The 16,952-nt window shown below is 38.4% G+C and overlaps 1 protein-coding gene across 14 annotated transcripts in view; it reads left to right on the top strand.

The window, feature by feature from the left end:
- The window catches only part of RPAP2 (RNA polymerase II associated protein 2), a 102,813-nt gene that overhangs the window by 54,809 nt on the left and 31,052 nt on the right, over positions 1-16,952 (top strand). For all 14 annotated transcript variants that reach the window (XR_004974009.1, XR_004974012.1, XR_004974008.1 and 11 more), the window contains one exon: positions 3,477-3,545. Coding sequence is in view for 9 of the 14 variants with exons in the window: in XM_036349236.1 (XP_036205129.1) it covers positions 3,477-3,545 (69 nt within the window). In the remaining 5 variants the exon portion in view is untranslated. The remainder of the gene's footprint in view (positions 1-3,476; positions 3,546-16,952) is intronic.

Genomic DNA, 16,952 nt, shown 5'->3' on the forward strand with positions numbered 1-16,952 from the left:
CCCCCTGATGGGCCCTGCTCTGTGTGTGACAGGGGGAGCTCCCCAACCCCCTGATTGACCCTGCTCTGTGCTTGACAGGGGGAGCTCCCCAACCCCCTGGTCGGCCCTGCTCTGTGCGTGACAGGGGGCAGCGCCCCAACCCCCTGATTGGCCCTGCTCTGTGTGTGACAGGGGGTGGCGCCGCAACCTCCCCATCGACCCTGCCTTGAGTGTTCCGGGACGGTGCCCCAACCCCCCAATTGGCCCTACCCTGAGTGTGACTGAGGGTGGCATCGCAACCTCCCAATCCGCCCTGCTCTGTGCATGACGGGGCGGCGCCCCAATTCCCCAATTGGCCCTGCTCTCAGCCCGACCAGGGGCTGCACCTAGGGATTAGGCCTGCCCTCTGCCACCCGGGAGCAGGCCTAAGCCAGCAGGTCGTTATCTCTGAGGGGTCCCAGACTGCTAGAGGGCACAGGCCAGGCTGAGGGACCTTCCCTTCCCCCCGAGTGCACAAATTTTTGTGCACCGTGCCTCTAGTTTTATTAATAAAAACTCACAGTGCCAAGTTAAACAAGTCAAAGTATCTTTATATTCCATAAAATATTACAGAAAAGTTTGTGTTTCAATAAAAAGACTATTGTTTTAGAACAGGCAGCTAACAGCAACTGTGCAGTTAATGCTTCTTTGTGTATAAATTTTAAAAGAAGCTACTGCCTGTCCTGAAATTCCTTTTTCTTTTTATAAAAAAAGAACTATTAAAAATGATTGACAAATTTTGAGTTTAAAAACTGTTAAAACATTCTCTATATTTAATTTCTACTTTATAATAAATTACAGGAAGATGCTTAATTAAGAAACAAATACAACATTTGTTTCAGTACAGCACATAGTTATTTAATATTAAAGCTATGAGATTGGATGACATCACTAAGGGAATGATCATATTTATAGGAGACCTGAGACCTTGGAGCAAACCAAAGTTAAAAGGTCTGGGAAGGCAGTCAGGGCACATGACTGCATTGTGGGACGTGCAGGAGGCACCTAATCAATGATTCTCTCTCATCATTGATGTTTCTAGCTCTCCCTCTCTCTTTTCCTCTCTGAAATCAATAAATGTGTGTGTGTGTGTGTGTGTGTGTGTGTGTGTGTGTATGTGTGTGTGTGTGTGTGTTTTAAAGAGGCCATTTAGAGAGAGGGAAATCAGGCAAATGGAAACCAGGTGAAGAAAATGTTCTAAGGAGAAGGGAGTGATCAACTGTGTCAAATGCTGCTGATAGATTAAGATAGAGGACTCAGAGATGTCTGTTGAATTTGACAACGTGAACGTCTTTTGTACACTTAATCCTCATAAAAACCCTGGGATAAGTAGTACTATTGTTCCTGTTTTACTAAATTAAAAAAAGTTTTACAGCTGTTGAATGTGCCCAAGGTAAAACACTACTAAGTGATAGATATGTGTACTGAGTCCATGTCTGTCAAACTTTTTAGCCTCTGTACTGTATTTTTTATATCATCTAGAATTTTCAAAATTTTGTAAAACATTTTAACTATGGAAAAAATCTAGATTAACAAAGATACACATATTCTCTACTCAGAATTAATGGATTATTGCATTTTGTAATATTTTATTTAGATGTACACCTTATCAACAACATTCCCTACCAGAGTAATGCATTTGCTACAGTTGGTAAACCTACATTGACAACATCATTATCACCTAGAGTCTATAGTTCACTCTTGATTTTGTATATTCTGTGGGTTTGGACAAATGTATCATTTTAGTATCATAGAATATTTTCTCTGCCCTAAAAATTCTGTGTTCCACCTATTCATTTACTCCTCTACCACCCATATCCCTTTCCCCTCTCCCCCCGAGGCAACTACTGATCTTTTTACTATCTTGATAGTTTTACCTTTTCAAGAATGTGGTATAGTTGGAATCATACAGTATGTAGCCTTTTCAGAGTGACTTCTTTCACTTTGGTAATATGCATATAAAGTACCTCTATGTCTTTTCCTGGTGTGATAGCTCGTTTCTTTTTTACAGCTGAATAATGTTCCCTCATCTAGATATACCACAATGCATTCATTCACCTACAGAAAGACTCTGGTTGTCTCCAGTTCTGGCAATTATGAATAGAACTTCTGTGAATGCTGTGTGTAGGTTTCTGTGTAGACATGATTTTTTTACTCCTTTGAATAAATACCAAGGAGCATGATTGCTGAGTCATATGGTAGGAATATGTTTACTTTGTGAGAAACTGCCAATCTGTTTTCCAAAGTGGCTGTACCATTTTGCGTTCCCTCCAGCAATGTATGAGAGTTCCTTTTGCTCCACATGCTTATCAGCATTTGGTTTTGTCAATGTTCAGGATTTTAGCCATTTTAATAGGTATATAGTGATAACTTGTTTTAAATTGCATTTCTCAGATAACATGATATGGAGCATCTTTTCATATGCTTATCTGTCATTTGTTTATCTTTTGTGGAGTGTCTATTAACATGTTTGGCCCATTTTTTAATTGGGCTGTTTTCCTATTGTTAAATTTTAAGCATTCTTTGTATATTTTGGATAACATTCTTTTATCAGATATTATTGGCTGGTTTTTCCCGATTGAGTGATACTATTTTTTAGTTAAAGTAATCATTTTAAATGCTTTCTGAGAAACTAAGATGATTACAAAATATTTTATTGTCATCAACTGCTAAGTGGTAGAATTTTCTGCTGATTTTTTAAAACTTAAGTTTTCTTTATAGAGACCTAGCCTTAAAATGTATTAAGTGAATGCTCATTTCTGTATATTATGGATTATGACATCCCTTAATTGCCTACTGGCAACCTAGCATGAGGCAGAAAAGTATGAAAGATGAATTAAAATAAAAAATTGCTTACCTTGTTAGCTTTAATAAAATGTTTGATTGGGGAAAACAGATCATATGGTTATAGGGATGTCTGTATTTTAATAAACCATGCAATTTAGTTTCCCATGTTGTTCCTTTATTTCCATTTTATATAATAGTATTGTTATAAATACATAATAGTAGGACTGGAATATTTACTTTTGAGACAGTCATTATTAGATAGTGAATATCAAGCCATATTATTATGCTACTAGAGGCCCGGTGCACGAATTCGTGCACAGGTGAGGTCTGGCCAGCCAGCCCCCATCGGGGCCTATCGGGCCAGGCCAGCTGGGGAGAGGGGCGGCGGGCAGTTGGGGTGGGGGGCAGTCAGGGGGGGCCGGCCAGAGGGAGGGGCCACAGGCGGTTGGCTGGCCAGCCCTGCCCCCTGGTCGAACTTCCAGTTGAACTCCCCGTCAAACTCCTGATTGAGGGGACAATTTGCATATTAGCCTTTTATTATATAGGATTGACTCTTATCTAACAAAAATAAAAAAATAGTGCTCTTTGACACATGATGTCATATTTCTGACTTTTCTATAAATAGAAAAATATAACAATCCTTTCGTAAATTTTATCTTACTGTCTTTCAGATTAACAAATAGAAATATTATACACAAACCTGCAGAATGGACCTTAATTGCTATGGTGTTGCTGTCATTGTAAGTACTCTTTTAGATTTTAACTAAATACTAAATATAAAGAACTTTGATTAGGGAAAAACAGAGTTGTTCATTGATTTTGTAAACATCCTTAGAAAATCTTGTACCCCTATTTTGTGTCTTATTTTTATTTCCTTTATAATAAAATAACTTTTATGTAAAGTGATATGCTATATTTTGATATGTTATAATCATTCTCTATATTTTTATTGTCTTTTTTTCTGATGGCCTTTTTCTTTGCAAATATTACTTATCTTTTGAAAGAGAAGAACATCCCTGTGTGGGATATATGCAGAGGGTTCTTTAGTTTCATTTTTAACAGTGTATTTTATTAACAGTAAATAGACCACATTATTTTAAATCTCTATTTTTATCAACATATCTAATGCTATTTTATTTTTCTTCAACATATTTTATCATTAATAGCATAAGAAAAGTTTCATTTTCAAAATTAATGTATATCTTTAAAATCAAACATTTAAAGGAACTAAAATAGATACTACACAAACATATATAAAATATTTAATATTCACTCATCCATAGCCAGTTAACTGCTACGCGTCCAAAACAGAAACCATCCTTGTGTCTATAGATGCTTATGGCATACAAAGGGTTAAAGAAATCACTAGTGGTTTCTTAGGATGTCTTTCAGTAGGGTTAAAACCATCTAGTAAGTATGTGTTTTTCAGCTTGAATTGCAAAAGTCTTTTTTTTTTTTTTTTTGAGGACCATTCATTACTTAATTACTGTTGCTATTTGGTACTTGTTAGGTCATTGAAGCCCATAGGACATTGAATACATACTGGACACTCACAGGTCAAGAAATGTTATGAGCCAGCCTCACAGCATCTCCAGTCCTGCTTTCTCTTTCTCTGATATTATTTTAGTCAGACATGTTATTCTGGCTTTACTGTCCCAAGGAAGGCTGTGCTGGGAGACATTAGGGTAGGCTTCACTGAGCCAGCATTTGTGTCACCCAACCAGATACAACTCACATGATTCATTAAATCAGAACACAGAAAATAACTTTACTTGAATGCCCTGATATAAATTTTTTATGAACCAGAAGAACAAATCTTTATCATTTCTACTACTCAGTGTTCCAGTTGAGTTCCTTATTTGTGAAACAGATCTTAGTAATTTTTTAGAAAGTTCTTTCCATTTTATGAAACTCGTAAATATTTTGGTCACTGGCGAAAAAAAAATAGTATCTGCTCACCCACCATATCCGATGCCTGCTAATAAACCCTCATAGATAACTGTTTAACTGTACTTCTGCAATTCATTATACTAAAGAGGAAGTAACTTTTTTGGTTGATAAGTCAGAGGCTTACGTCCAGCAGTAATCTCAGAATCTTGCTTTCTAAGCCAGTAACTGGAAATATTATCTTATTGAGTAGCTGCTTACTGAGAACAAATGTTAAGTCCTACTTTTTTTGTCTGTCAGACTCTTGCTGCATCTCCAAAATGTACAGCAAGGAACAAATAAAGTGTGGAAAATTAAATATTAAGGCAACCATAAAATTTCATGATTTTTCCATACAAAAATAAACCTCTAGTGTTTGATTTTAATAGAGGCATCCATGTGGCAAAAATTACTGAAAGCTTTCCTAGTCCTTTGATGCACTATTTGACTTTCCTAACTTTGGATGTAATGTAGGGAACCTCTTATTCAGGGGTCAGTGTCTCATAAAAATAGTAACTTAATTCAAGAAACAAGCTGCACATATCTTAGATGTATTGCAAGTTTCACATTGTGCAATCAATCTTGAGGTTATAGTAGTAAACGCTCTTTCTTTTTGAATCCTTTCATTACTCCCTAACCCCTACAGCTAGATATACCCATCTTCTCCTGGTCCAGTGGTTCTCAACCTTCTGGCCCTTTAAATACAGTTCCTCATGTGTGATCCAACCATAAAATTATTTTCATTGCTACTTCATAACTGTAATGTTGCTACTGTTATGAATCGTAATGTAAATATCTGATATGCAGGATGGTCTTAGGCGACCCATGTGAAAGGGTCGTTTGACCGCCAAAGGGGTCGCGACCCACAGGTTGAGAACTACTGTCCTAGTCCTTGGTCCTTTTGATACCTATACAACTAAACTACTTTCTAATTAGGGCCCTTTAGATCTTTTTTTTTTTTTTTTTTAAATCCTCAGTCACTATAGACACCAAGTCAATGGCACTTTCTTAGTTTTTGTCTTTCAAATCTTTTCTCATAATTCTAACTTTTGCCTTAGGCCCTCCTTATAAGTTATCACTGATCCTTTCCATTTTGCATTTGCATTCTATATCTTCATTAGCTAAATCTCCTTATGCTTTGGTTGTCAGCTTCTAAGACTTCTATCTCCTGCTCCCATATTATTTTATTTCTTATTTCCTCTTTTCTCAGAAAGTCCCCTTTGGCTTTTCATATTTCTCCCCGCCCCCCCCCCCAAAGAATCTATGGCTCAACTGAAACCCCTTTCATTCTCAACTTGTTCTTTTGTCACCTTTTTAGAATAAATATTTAGAATAAATATGAAATGCGGATAAAATTAAAATACATATCTATTATGTTAAAACTAATCCCATTGACTTCTATAAAGTATAATTATACTTAATACTGGTACCCCTCTTTCTTACCACTTACAGTTTACAATTGCGTAAGAAGGCACTTCGTTGGGGAAAGAAAAAGCAGGCATAAGGCCAGCATTGCATAAAGTGCCTTAAACACAGTGAAAAGTATGGAGATTTTAGACACCGAAAGAGACATGCGCATATAGAGAAAGGGGGTAATACACTTATACATATTTATGGAATAGTAACCCAGCCATTCAGCCTTTTAACTTATCACCACTAAGATTAAACATAGGCATACATAGGATTACCCTTTTTAAAAATAATTATCTAACAATTTGGAAAACCTTCACATCTACTTTTAAACTTTCAGTGGAATTTTTTTAGTCATTATTTGTAGACATTTCTGGAGTTTATGTTAAAAATGAACTTAAAAGTCTTAATAGCTAGGAAAAAGATTCTGAATGGCAAGTGTAGTCACTGAAATGAGTATAAGATAATATGTTCAGTATTTTTATAACAATGGTACTATTTTTTATATATGAATATTGCAAAGTTTTTTATTACTAGCATTTGTTTAATACATGAAAGCTATTTTCAACATTTCTCATAAGAACTTAGAAAAGGGTTTATAGGTTTATAGAGTACATAAAACAGTTTATGCGTATAGTATTATTTATTAACTAGAGGTCCAGAGCATGAATTCACGCATGGGTGGGGTCCCTCAGCTTGGCTGGCAATCGGGGCCATGGGGGCCACAGGAGGTTGGCCAAGGGGGTCGGGCACGGGAGGTTGGCTAGCGGGAGGGAGGGGCTGCAGGAGGTTGGCTGGCCTGGGGCGGGGCGGGGCACAGGAGGTTGACTGTGGAAGTGCACTGACCACCAGGGGACAGCTCCTGCATTGAGCGTCTACCCCCTGGTGGTCAATGTGCGTCATAGTGACTGGTCAACTCAACTGGTTATTCCAGTTGTTCGGTCACAACAGTCACTTAGGCTTTTATATATATAGATTACTAGAGGCCCGAGGCACAAAATTCGTGCACTCGGGGGGCCCCTCAGCCCAGCCTGTGCCCTCTCACAGTCTGGGAGCCCTTGCGAGATATTCAACTGACGGCTTAGGCCCGCTCCTGGGAGGAGAGGGCCTAAGCCATCACTCGGACATCCTAAGCACTGCCACGGAGGCGGGAGAGGCTCCCACCACGGACACTGCGCTTTCAGTGAGCCTAGCTTCTGGCTGAGTGGCGATCCCCCTGTGGGAGTGAACTAAGCACCAGGGGGCAGCTCCTGCATTGAGTGTCTGCCCTCTGGTGGTCAGTGTGCATCATAGCAACTGGTTGTTTCGCCATTTGGTCAATTTGCATATTTGCCTTTTATTATATAGGATAGTATTATGTTCCATAGGAACAACTGTAAGCCTACCTTTACCCTACCTTGGATACACTTATATAATTTTATTAATATGTAGCTATACTGGCTCAAGTCTAACTCTTGTTGGGCAGCGGGGGGGGAGATGGAATCAACATTTTTAGCAAAACATAATAGTCCAGAAGAAAGAAAGAAAGCTGAATCTTGAATTTTCACATTTGCATTCTTGAAAGTAAATAAGGCCCTGGTCTGTTGGACTCAGTGGATAGAGCGTTGGTTTGTGGACTGAAGGGTTGCGGGTTCAGTTCCGGTCAAGGGCAGTACCTTGGTTGCAGACCAATTGATGTGTCTCTCTCACATTGATGCTTTTCTCTCTCTGTCTCTCCCCTTCCTTTCCACTCTCTCTAAAAATCAATAAGAAAGTATCCTCTGGTGAGGATTAACAAAACAAAAAAAAGTAATAGGTGTTTCTGTAGCTAATCATATTTTCCTGATTACTTCCCTTGTATTTTAACAGATGTATGAACATTTTTTAAAAATTTACAATGTGTAATTTATCAGTGTATACCAGTGGTCAGCAAACTGCGGCTCGCAAGCCACATGCGGCTCTTTAGCCCCTTGAGTGTGCCTCTTCCACAAAATACCACGTGCAGGCGCACACGTACAGTGTGATTGAAACTTCGTGGCCCATGCCAGAAGTCGTTATTTTGTGGAAGAGCCACACTCAAGGGGCCAAAAAGCCACATGTGGCTCACGAGCCACAGTTTGCCGACCACTGGTATATACTGATGAGAATGTTATATCCATAAAACCTAAGAAAGAAATTGATCAAATTGGTATACTTGATCTTTGCACACTCAATGAAATGCATCTATAAAAAGACATTATGATCCATTCCCACTTCATTTACTTTCATGGGATTTGAATGGCCAGTGGAACTGCAACATTTTTTGATATTTATACTATCTATTCAAACCCTAAATAGTTCTAAAAACATAGGGAAGCAGTGTACATTTATTTAACACTAAAGGAATAAATGTCCCTTAAATTCTCTTAATTTTTTATTTAATGTTATAGTTAACAAAGGTTCTTAAGAACTCCTTACACATAGAATATCTATAGCTAAGGGCCTAGTGCACGAATTTGTGCACCTTGTAAAGATCTGTGGGTCGTGAGGCTGTGGTGGGCACAGGGGCGGGTCTTGGCCCATCCTCCACGCCCCTGCCTGGCCCCTCCCACCATGGCCCCTGGTCCCCTGTGTGCCAGCAGCCCTGCTCCTGCCGCCGCCACTCCCATGTGCTAATGGCGCCGGCCCCGCTCGCACCCGCTGATGGCGTGGAGCAATTGGGGCCAGCGCTGGCAGTGGGTGTGAGAGGTGGCTGCTGGCCCTGATCACCCCTTAGGAGCAAGGGAAGGTAGAGAAGCCCTGAGGAGCAATCGGGGCTAGCAGCCACCGCTAGTACCCACTGTTGGAGCCAAGTGATCGGGGCCAGCGCCAGGCGCTGGCAGCAGGTGCAAGTGGCGGCTCCAGTGTCAGCAGCACGTGCAAGCGGGGCCAGCGCCGGCAGCAGGTGTGAGCTCTAGGCGGAACTGTGGCACTGTGCAGGAACAAAGAATTTTGAGTAACCACCAGAGGCTTGCCCCAATGACAGCAACTGGCGCTCCGCACTGCCTTGGTCTGGCGCCCTCACTCACCTGCTCCACCACCCCACCACAGCTGACGCCCGCCATGTTCTACACACGCCCCCTGGTGGTCAGCGCACATCATAGCGACCGGTTGTTTGGTTGTTCTGCCATTTGGTCTATTTGCATACTAGGGTTTGATAGATAGATAGATAGATAGATGATAGATAGATGATAGATAGATAGATAGATAGATAGATAGATAATAATTGACCCAGTTTTTTAATTTTTTTAAAATAATTGATTACAAGTGCAATAAACAAACTTGGTATTACTGCATAAGCACTTGATTATAGTAATTTTATATCTTAATTGAACTTGATCATAGTATGTCATGATTCTGACATACTATATGTTGAAATAATACAAAGCTGAATCTAGTTTTTCCACATGTTATTAGGCTCTTTTCATAGTCTTGATGCATGATTTTTCATAAAAATTTGTATAAATATATATAGTCTGCTATAAATATTTCAGTATCTGTACTCTGCTGTGTGAAGCTAGTTAATGTCTTTATGTATTTATACACACACACACACACACACACACACACATACACACACACATATTCCCTTTGCTTTTAGTCTTCCCAATCTTCTTTGATCTTTGTCATTATACTTGAACCTATAACACAAGAGGGGACTATGCAGATGTTGACGTAAGGCTGAGAAATCTAGAGAAAGATTCAGGCCAAGGCTGACAGCCCACGAGAAGCCAATAGAGAAGCATATGGAGAAGCAAGTAGACTAAGCCTGACTTTCTTTATGTGCAGTCCACATACCAGAAATGGGAATCAGTTTCCTTAAAGACTTCTTATATTTTTTTTAATGTTTTCTATTATTGATAGTATTACAGATATCTCCATTTCTCTGCCCTCCTCCCAGCCCCTGACTTCTTGTATTTAAAAATGTAACTTTTCCACCCAAGTTTAATGTGGAACCTATGTAAATAGGCCACTACTTTGTATTTTGATGATGTATGGTTAATTGTAGATAGGAGTCAAATGTCTTCTATGCAACTGTAAAACAGAAGGATCTCTTACCTTTTGAAACAGCATGGAGGGACCTGGAGAGTATTATGCTAAGCAAAATAAGTCAGAGAAAGACAAGTATCACATGATCTCACCGGTATGTAGAATCTAATCAACAAAATAAACTGAGGAACAAAACAGATCCAGAGCCATTGAAACATGCAACAGACTGACACATTTCAGAGGGAAGGAGCGAGGGGTGCTGGAAGAGATTAACCAAAGAATTTATTTGCATATATGCATAGCCCATGCACAAACAGTAGGGGAAGGCTTAGGGATGGGGTGGGAGTAAGGTGGAGGGGGTCAAGGGGGGGAAAGGGGACATTTGTAATACTTTCAACAATAAAGATTGTTTTTTTAATGTCTCTTAATGGGTAGCCAGGGAAAGAGGTATGTGTTATGTTCTATGGAAATGATTTGCTTATCTAATGAAGGAGATTAATACTTTGTTTTAGAAAGAATAGAGGGTAGACAGTGACTTTTGATGGTCTAACGTAGATACATGCTATTCCTAGTTTTATGACCTTGATGTTCTCTAATGGAAAGCTTTCAAGATCATCTTCAGAAATGTCTGCTTTCATTTTATTTATGTGAACTGTCTGTTTCCAATGAACTGTGGCCCACTTCCTAGGCAGAGACCATGCAATAGTTTATTCCCTCTAAAAGCTTTGGGTATTCCAGTCATTGAGGGAGTAGCATGTTAGTCCTGGGAAATGGTATTTAAACAAGCTCAACTTAACCATGATCACTAAACAAAAGCCTTCACTGGACATGGGCAGCCACTTTATGTAACCATCATCCAGATAGATACTTGGGAGAGTTGCTTCCCTAGGGTACCTGGCATGAATGGAAAGATGTGACTAAGGCTTTTTGCCTCAGCATATTGTTTTTTATAGCCCTCCCTCCCCCATCACTAATATCCTTGGAAAAATGTGTGAACACACAATGAAAAATGAAGAGATGGTTCCTTAGAAATTTATTGGTTCTCAGAAGTATTCCAAAGCCTTTCTCTTAACATTCCCTATTTAGTTCTGAGTATTTGAAACCATAATAGAAGATCATTGGAAAAAAAATTTTATGTTGCCTTATAATTATGAATTTTTTTTATATTTAAATGAATTTTTTATTGAGATGTAATTCATATAACATAAAATAAAGTATACAGTTAACTGGTTTTTAGTATATTCACTACATTATATATGCAACTATGACCATACTCTAAAACCAGAACATTTCTATCACCCCAAAAAGAAACCTCAGATATATAAGCTTAGTCCCAATTTCCCCTTCCTGCATCCCCTGGAAACCACTAATTTACTGTGTATAGATTTACCTATTTGAACAGTTCATGTAGATGGAATCATATAATTTGTGGTGTTTTGTTTTTTACTTCTTTCCCTTGACATGTTTTCAAGGTTCATTTATAGTGTAGCATACAACAGTACTTCATTTCTTTTTATGGCTGACTAATATTCCATTTTATGGATAATGCAACATTTGATTTATTGATTTATCAGTTGATGGTCATTTGGGTTGTTTCTACCTTTTGAGTGTTATGAATATTTTGGTACAGGTTTTTGTATGAACATATGTTTTCAGTTCTCTGGGTGTACTATATAGGAGTGGACATACTAGGTCATATGGTAACTCTGTGTTTAACCTTTTGAGGAAGTGTTATACTGTTTTCCACAGTGGCTGCACTGTTTTTAATTTCCACTGGCAATGTATAAGGCTCCATGATTGAACTTTAAAGGTCATCTCTTCTTGCCTCATACTCAGTAGTCATAGAGGCTTATATTTGCAAATTTTTTTCTAATTTAAATATGCCTATTCTATTTGATTGTATACTTTCATGGACTTATAATATCAAATTCTTAGGTTCTAGGAATTTCTACTACACATGCAAAATGAGTACGTATGAGCACCTCCACACATACTGAAACAGATAATAGTACTGAATGTGAGACCATATAAGTTAAATGTCTGAACTGTAACTAGCGGTATTTATTTTGGATTACTCCATATCTATAACATTTTTTTTGTTTTTTGTTTTTCTTGCTTGTGTTAATCTTGGATTTATCTTATGGTGTATACTATCACGTACTTTTTTCATTGTAAAGTTTATTATTGAGGATGTTAGGTGTTTCGTTTTTTTTTAACTTCTGGCCACAATACATATTAAAGTTCCCAAGGATTCTCAGCAAAAACATGTGCTCTCCAACTGCCCCATCCCAGCAGCAGTGGCAGCAGCACTGTGACAGTAAGTAGCAAGTAGCACTTGCCCTTGCAAGTCACAGCCTTGACCTACGGAGTCAGTCACCATGTCTGCCATGGCATCTTTACAACCCGACTGAGCTCACTGAGAGGACAGGACAGGGCAGGGTGGCCAAGAAGCATGAGGGCTCTGCCCTATAAGAATGTGAGCATGCTTTCAATCTTAGAGCGTTGGGGAAAAAGTTGGAGCCACTATTCTGAGAAAATTGTTACATAGCAACAGTTATGACAAAAAGCTTTCCAACACTGATCTACAAAGGTCCTCTATAGATCTGTCACAAACAGGATTTAGATATAAAGTTTTAAAGTCACTACAGCCCAGCCCTTTAAACAAACCTGCGTGTAATATATCACTACAAAGTGAGTTACAAAGAACTTGTTTCTTTTGAATTAGAAATATCAATGGAAAGCATCCCTGCTTCCTTATTAATAGGTAATCCTAAAGCATTAAATGCAAACATGATCAGGATATAAACCATCTGTTATAAGAAAAACATTTTATTTTATTTGGCTATCCATAGTCTTTTATAATCAAAGTTTTTATCTCAATATTCTACATAATAGTTCTAAAATAGAAAGCCCATAATGGCATATTTCTTTGTGGTATGTTCTTGTCTACTTTATTTTTCTTAGAAGTTTTTAATAGTAATAGCCTCACACGCCTCTTGGTTTTCAAATTTGGGGACTTTAGGTTTGTGCCTATGATAAAATTAAGTGCAATTTAAATTTATTCAAATAATTTTTATCAAGCATTATATTTTTATTATTTTTTATTTACATATATTACATATATTTTATTATATGTAATTCCCTAACCCCAGCAACCACTTTTAGCTATGCAAGGGTTTCTTAAAACCCTAAATTCAGTCTCGTTCTGTATGATATCCTATTTTTTCCCTTGCACTAGCAGTGTAGCCTTGCACAAATTTCTTAACCTCACTGTGCATTATTTTTCTTGTTGGCAAAATGAGGGGTTGAACTAAACCCATGTTAAATCAACCTGGCAGTATGAATTCAACTTTGAGATGTTATAAGTAAGGAGCTTTCAGTAATGCAGTATGTCCAAGGCTACTGAAAGAGACAAGGAAGAGGAACATAGTTAGCACAGGAAACAATTGGATTTTGCTGATAGAGAGCCATGGTGACACTGCCTAAGTATTACTGCTTTGTTAGGTATCTTAGTTTTTAAGTTTGACAAAGATATGCATGGAATGATATGGTTAGTCACTCTTTCTGAGGAAGGATTACAGATTACTCATTAGGTAAATGGGAAGAACACCCCCAAGATTCCTTTACTCTCCTTCTACAGACTTAGCTGACAGTACATTGCTCTCTACATCAAAGATGGGGAACCTTCCCTGGATGCAGAAGGAAACTGGGTGGTTTAGTACCTCTGCATTATACTAAAGTGGTGAAGAGCAAAATGAAATGTATAAGTTGATTTTTTTTAATGTAAAAATATACTTTGAAATATTTTGCTTACAGAATTCTCACCACAATCATGAACCTTTTTTTCTCCATTCCACATTATTTTTATATTTTATTCTAGAAATAAATCTTATCAATGAATAGGAATGTCTCAAAAGCTATTACTTTATGTGAGAGTTTTTTTGTTTTTTTTGAAAATATATTTTATTGATTTTCCACAGAGAGGAAGGGAGAGAGATAGAGAGCTAGAAACATCAATGAGAGAGAAATATCGATCAACCGCCTCCTGCACATCTCCCACTGGGGATGTGCCCGCAACCCAGGCACATGCCCTTGACTGGAATCGAACCTAGGACTCTTCAGTCCGCAGGCCGACGCTCTATCCACCGAGCCAAACCGGTTTCGGCTTGTGAGAGTTTTTTATTCTGTGTTCAGATCACATTTAAGGAAAATTTTTAAATAATTCTAGAATAACGTTTTCCTTTTTGGCTTCCTACTTTTTTTCTTATTGATGAAAAGATCCCAAAAATTCCTTAATACATCTTCTTTGAACTAGGTATGGTAGAGTAACTTGAGTTTCTCCTCTGAGATAGTATCATCTGATTGTTAACTAACAGATTAATAAGTACCTTACTTGCAGCCCTGGTTTTTCTTCTAAAGAGTGTGTTTGAACTTTTTTTTTTGTCTTTAATATCATGTCATGAAAACCATCATAAGAAGTGCCTATGTATACCAGAAAAGGAAATAAGGCTCACACTTTGCTATAGTATCATAACTATAAATCAGTGTAGAAGCTGTCATCTACATGATAATGATGATAATGGCAATGTTCTCAAATACATAGACATCTCACTCAAAAAATAGCCAGCAAATGTTTTTTGAACAGCTGCTGTGGGTAAGACTGTGTCTTAGGCCCTGTGGGTAATACAAAGGTTAAACAAAGCTCTTGCCCTTAAACACTTTATAGCCTGCTGGAGATTGAGAAAAGGAGAAATCAATTTGTGGACAGCTAACTACAATAAAAAGTTGAATGTATTAAGTGGCAAAAAAAAGCACAAACTGTTGTGGGGGTTCAAAGAAGCACAGATCTTGACTAGGAACATCAAAAGGAGGTTGCACAGAAGTAGCATTTGTGATGGGCAACAAAGATAGAATGGGTTTTAAAAAACAGAAATGAAAAGATAGGGGCATTGTAGGGCAGCAGACCACTGGTGGTCCGTGAGGTCCTAAAGATTGGCGACCGCTGTTCTAGGGGGTACCTATAGCGTGAAAAAAGAAGAGCTGTAGTAAAAGTACAAGGTAACTGGAAAGAGTGTTTGGGAAGTTGGGTCTGTTGTAGAGATAGATATTTTAAACTTATTTCAGTGGACAGTGAGTCACTTAAATTTTGAGCAGAGGGTATCATCATGCAGCCTGTGCTTTGGGGACGTTAGGTTTGTGCCTACGATCTTTGGGAAGATCAGTCTTGCAGAGATCTGGAGGCATATATACTCCTGTCCTCCACCTTGTACTGATTCCTTCAAAGGCTGCCATGTGGCCTAGGTGGCCCTGAGTGGTCCAGCCCCTTCTTTAGCCTTTCTCACATCACTCTATCATGCTTTCCCCATTCCTGCTACTCTTACCTTCTTTCAGTCCTTCTCATACTCTTTCTTACCATAACACACAGGTTGTTCCCTCTATCCAGAATGTTTTTCCTTCCCCATTTCCTTTGGTTAATTTGTCTTCATCTTTCAGAACTTGAGGAAGTGTTTCTTCCTCAAGAAACTTTTCCTGATTTGCTCGACTAGATTAAATGTCTTTATAAATAGGCCTTCGTAACACCAGGCACTTATCTTTTCTAGCACTTGTCCTATTTTCAGTTTCACATTTAATTGTATGATTACTTTATTGATGTCTGTCTCCCTCCCTCAACTTGAAGATTTTAGGGACTAGTTTTATATCTGATTTTACTCACCATTATATACCCAACACTTAGCATTGTGCCTAGAATATTATAGATTTACAATATCTGGCAGAAAATGAGTGAATGTGATTAATTAGGAAACAGTCATTTCTTGCTCTTTGTTGACTCCTTCCCTACTTCCTGCAAGTGCTGCAAAGCAGAAAGAAGAGACGGACATTTTCTGAACATCAACTATGTGCAAATACTTTGCTAGACTCTCTATATATGCTATTTCACTTGATCCCCATAACAGTGAGGTCTGTGGTCATGTTTGACTCCCAGAGGAAGGAAACAGACTCTGGGAAGATAAGCACATTGTCAGAGGTCAAAATGTGTGCAGTTTCCACTGCACAGTGTACCTCAGAAAGGTATGTGTACAACCAGAACACTATCGAGGAATCCAAAGTGGGTTTGAGGTTCAAAAGAGGTGGTAACTACCTTTCTGAGAAGCAGTGCTTATTCTCTGCCAAACATGAAGAAGGACTGAAAACTGGCTGTAGTTTGGCAATTAGGTGGTTGTAGAATACCTTGAAGAAAGCAGTTTCTATAGAATGATGGGAGTAAATTACAAGGGCTGCTATAATAAGCAGTTGTAAAAATAGTACATGTAGCAAATGTTGACCACTCTTTTCATGTGGTGGGCAGAAAAGGAAAGGAGAGAGGGATTATAACTTGATCTGACATGGCAGATCTTCAGAAGACTTCTCAGGATAGTGGAGGCTTAAGCATCTTGGAAGCAGGGGCAGGAGGTATTAGGTAGGGTTGGGATTACTAATAAGACATAGGGTGACTGGCAGGAGGTGGCCCATGAAGAAACCAGAAATGCCATCAAAGAAATATTTAGGTTTTCATTTTTCTTCCCTAATCCCTGTCACCCATCTTCTTTCCCGTTGTTTCCTCCACACATTTCTTTCCTTTCGCCTTGAATGTCAGTGTTATTTCTTAACATTTTTGTCTCCTGTACTTAATTTAAAAAATGAATGAATCAAACCTTTTATGTCTCCTTCTGAAAACCCATATTAGTAATATTATTCCATTACTTACTCTGATTCTTACCCCCTCCACCACAGGTCAGTAATGTGCCCTAGGAGAATTAATTTAGGGCAGCATTTGACCTAAATGT

The sequence above is a fragment of the Myotis myotis genome, unplaced genomic scaffold, assembly GCF_014108235.1.
Source record: "Myotis myotis isolate mMyoMyo1 unplaced genomic scaffold, mMyoMyo1.p scaffold_m19_p_2, whole genome shotgun sequence".
NCBI lineage: Eukaryota > Metazoa > Chordata > Mammalia > Chiroptera > Vespertilionidae > Myotis > Myotis myotis.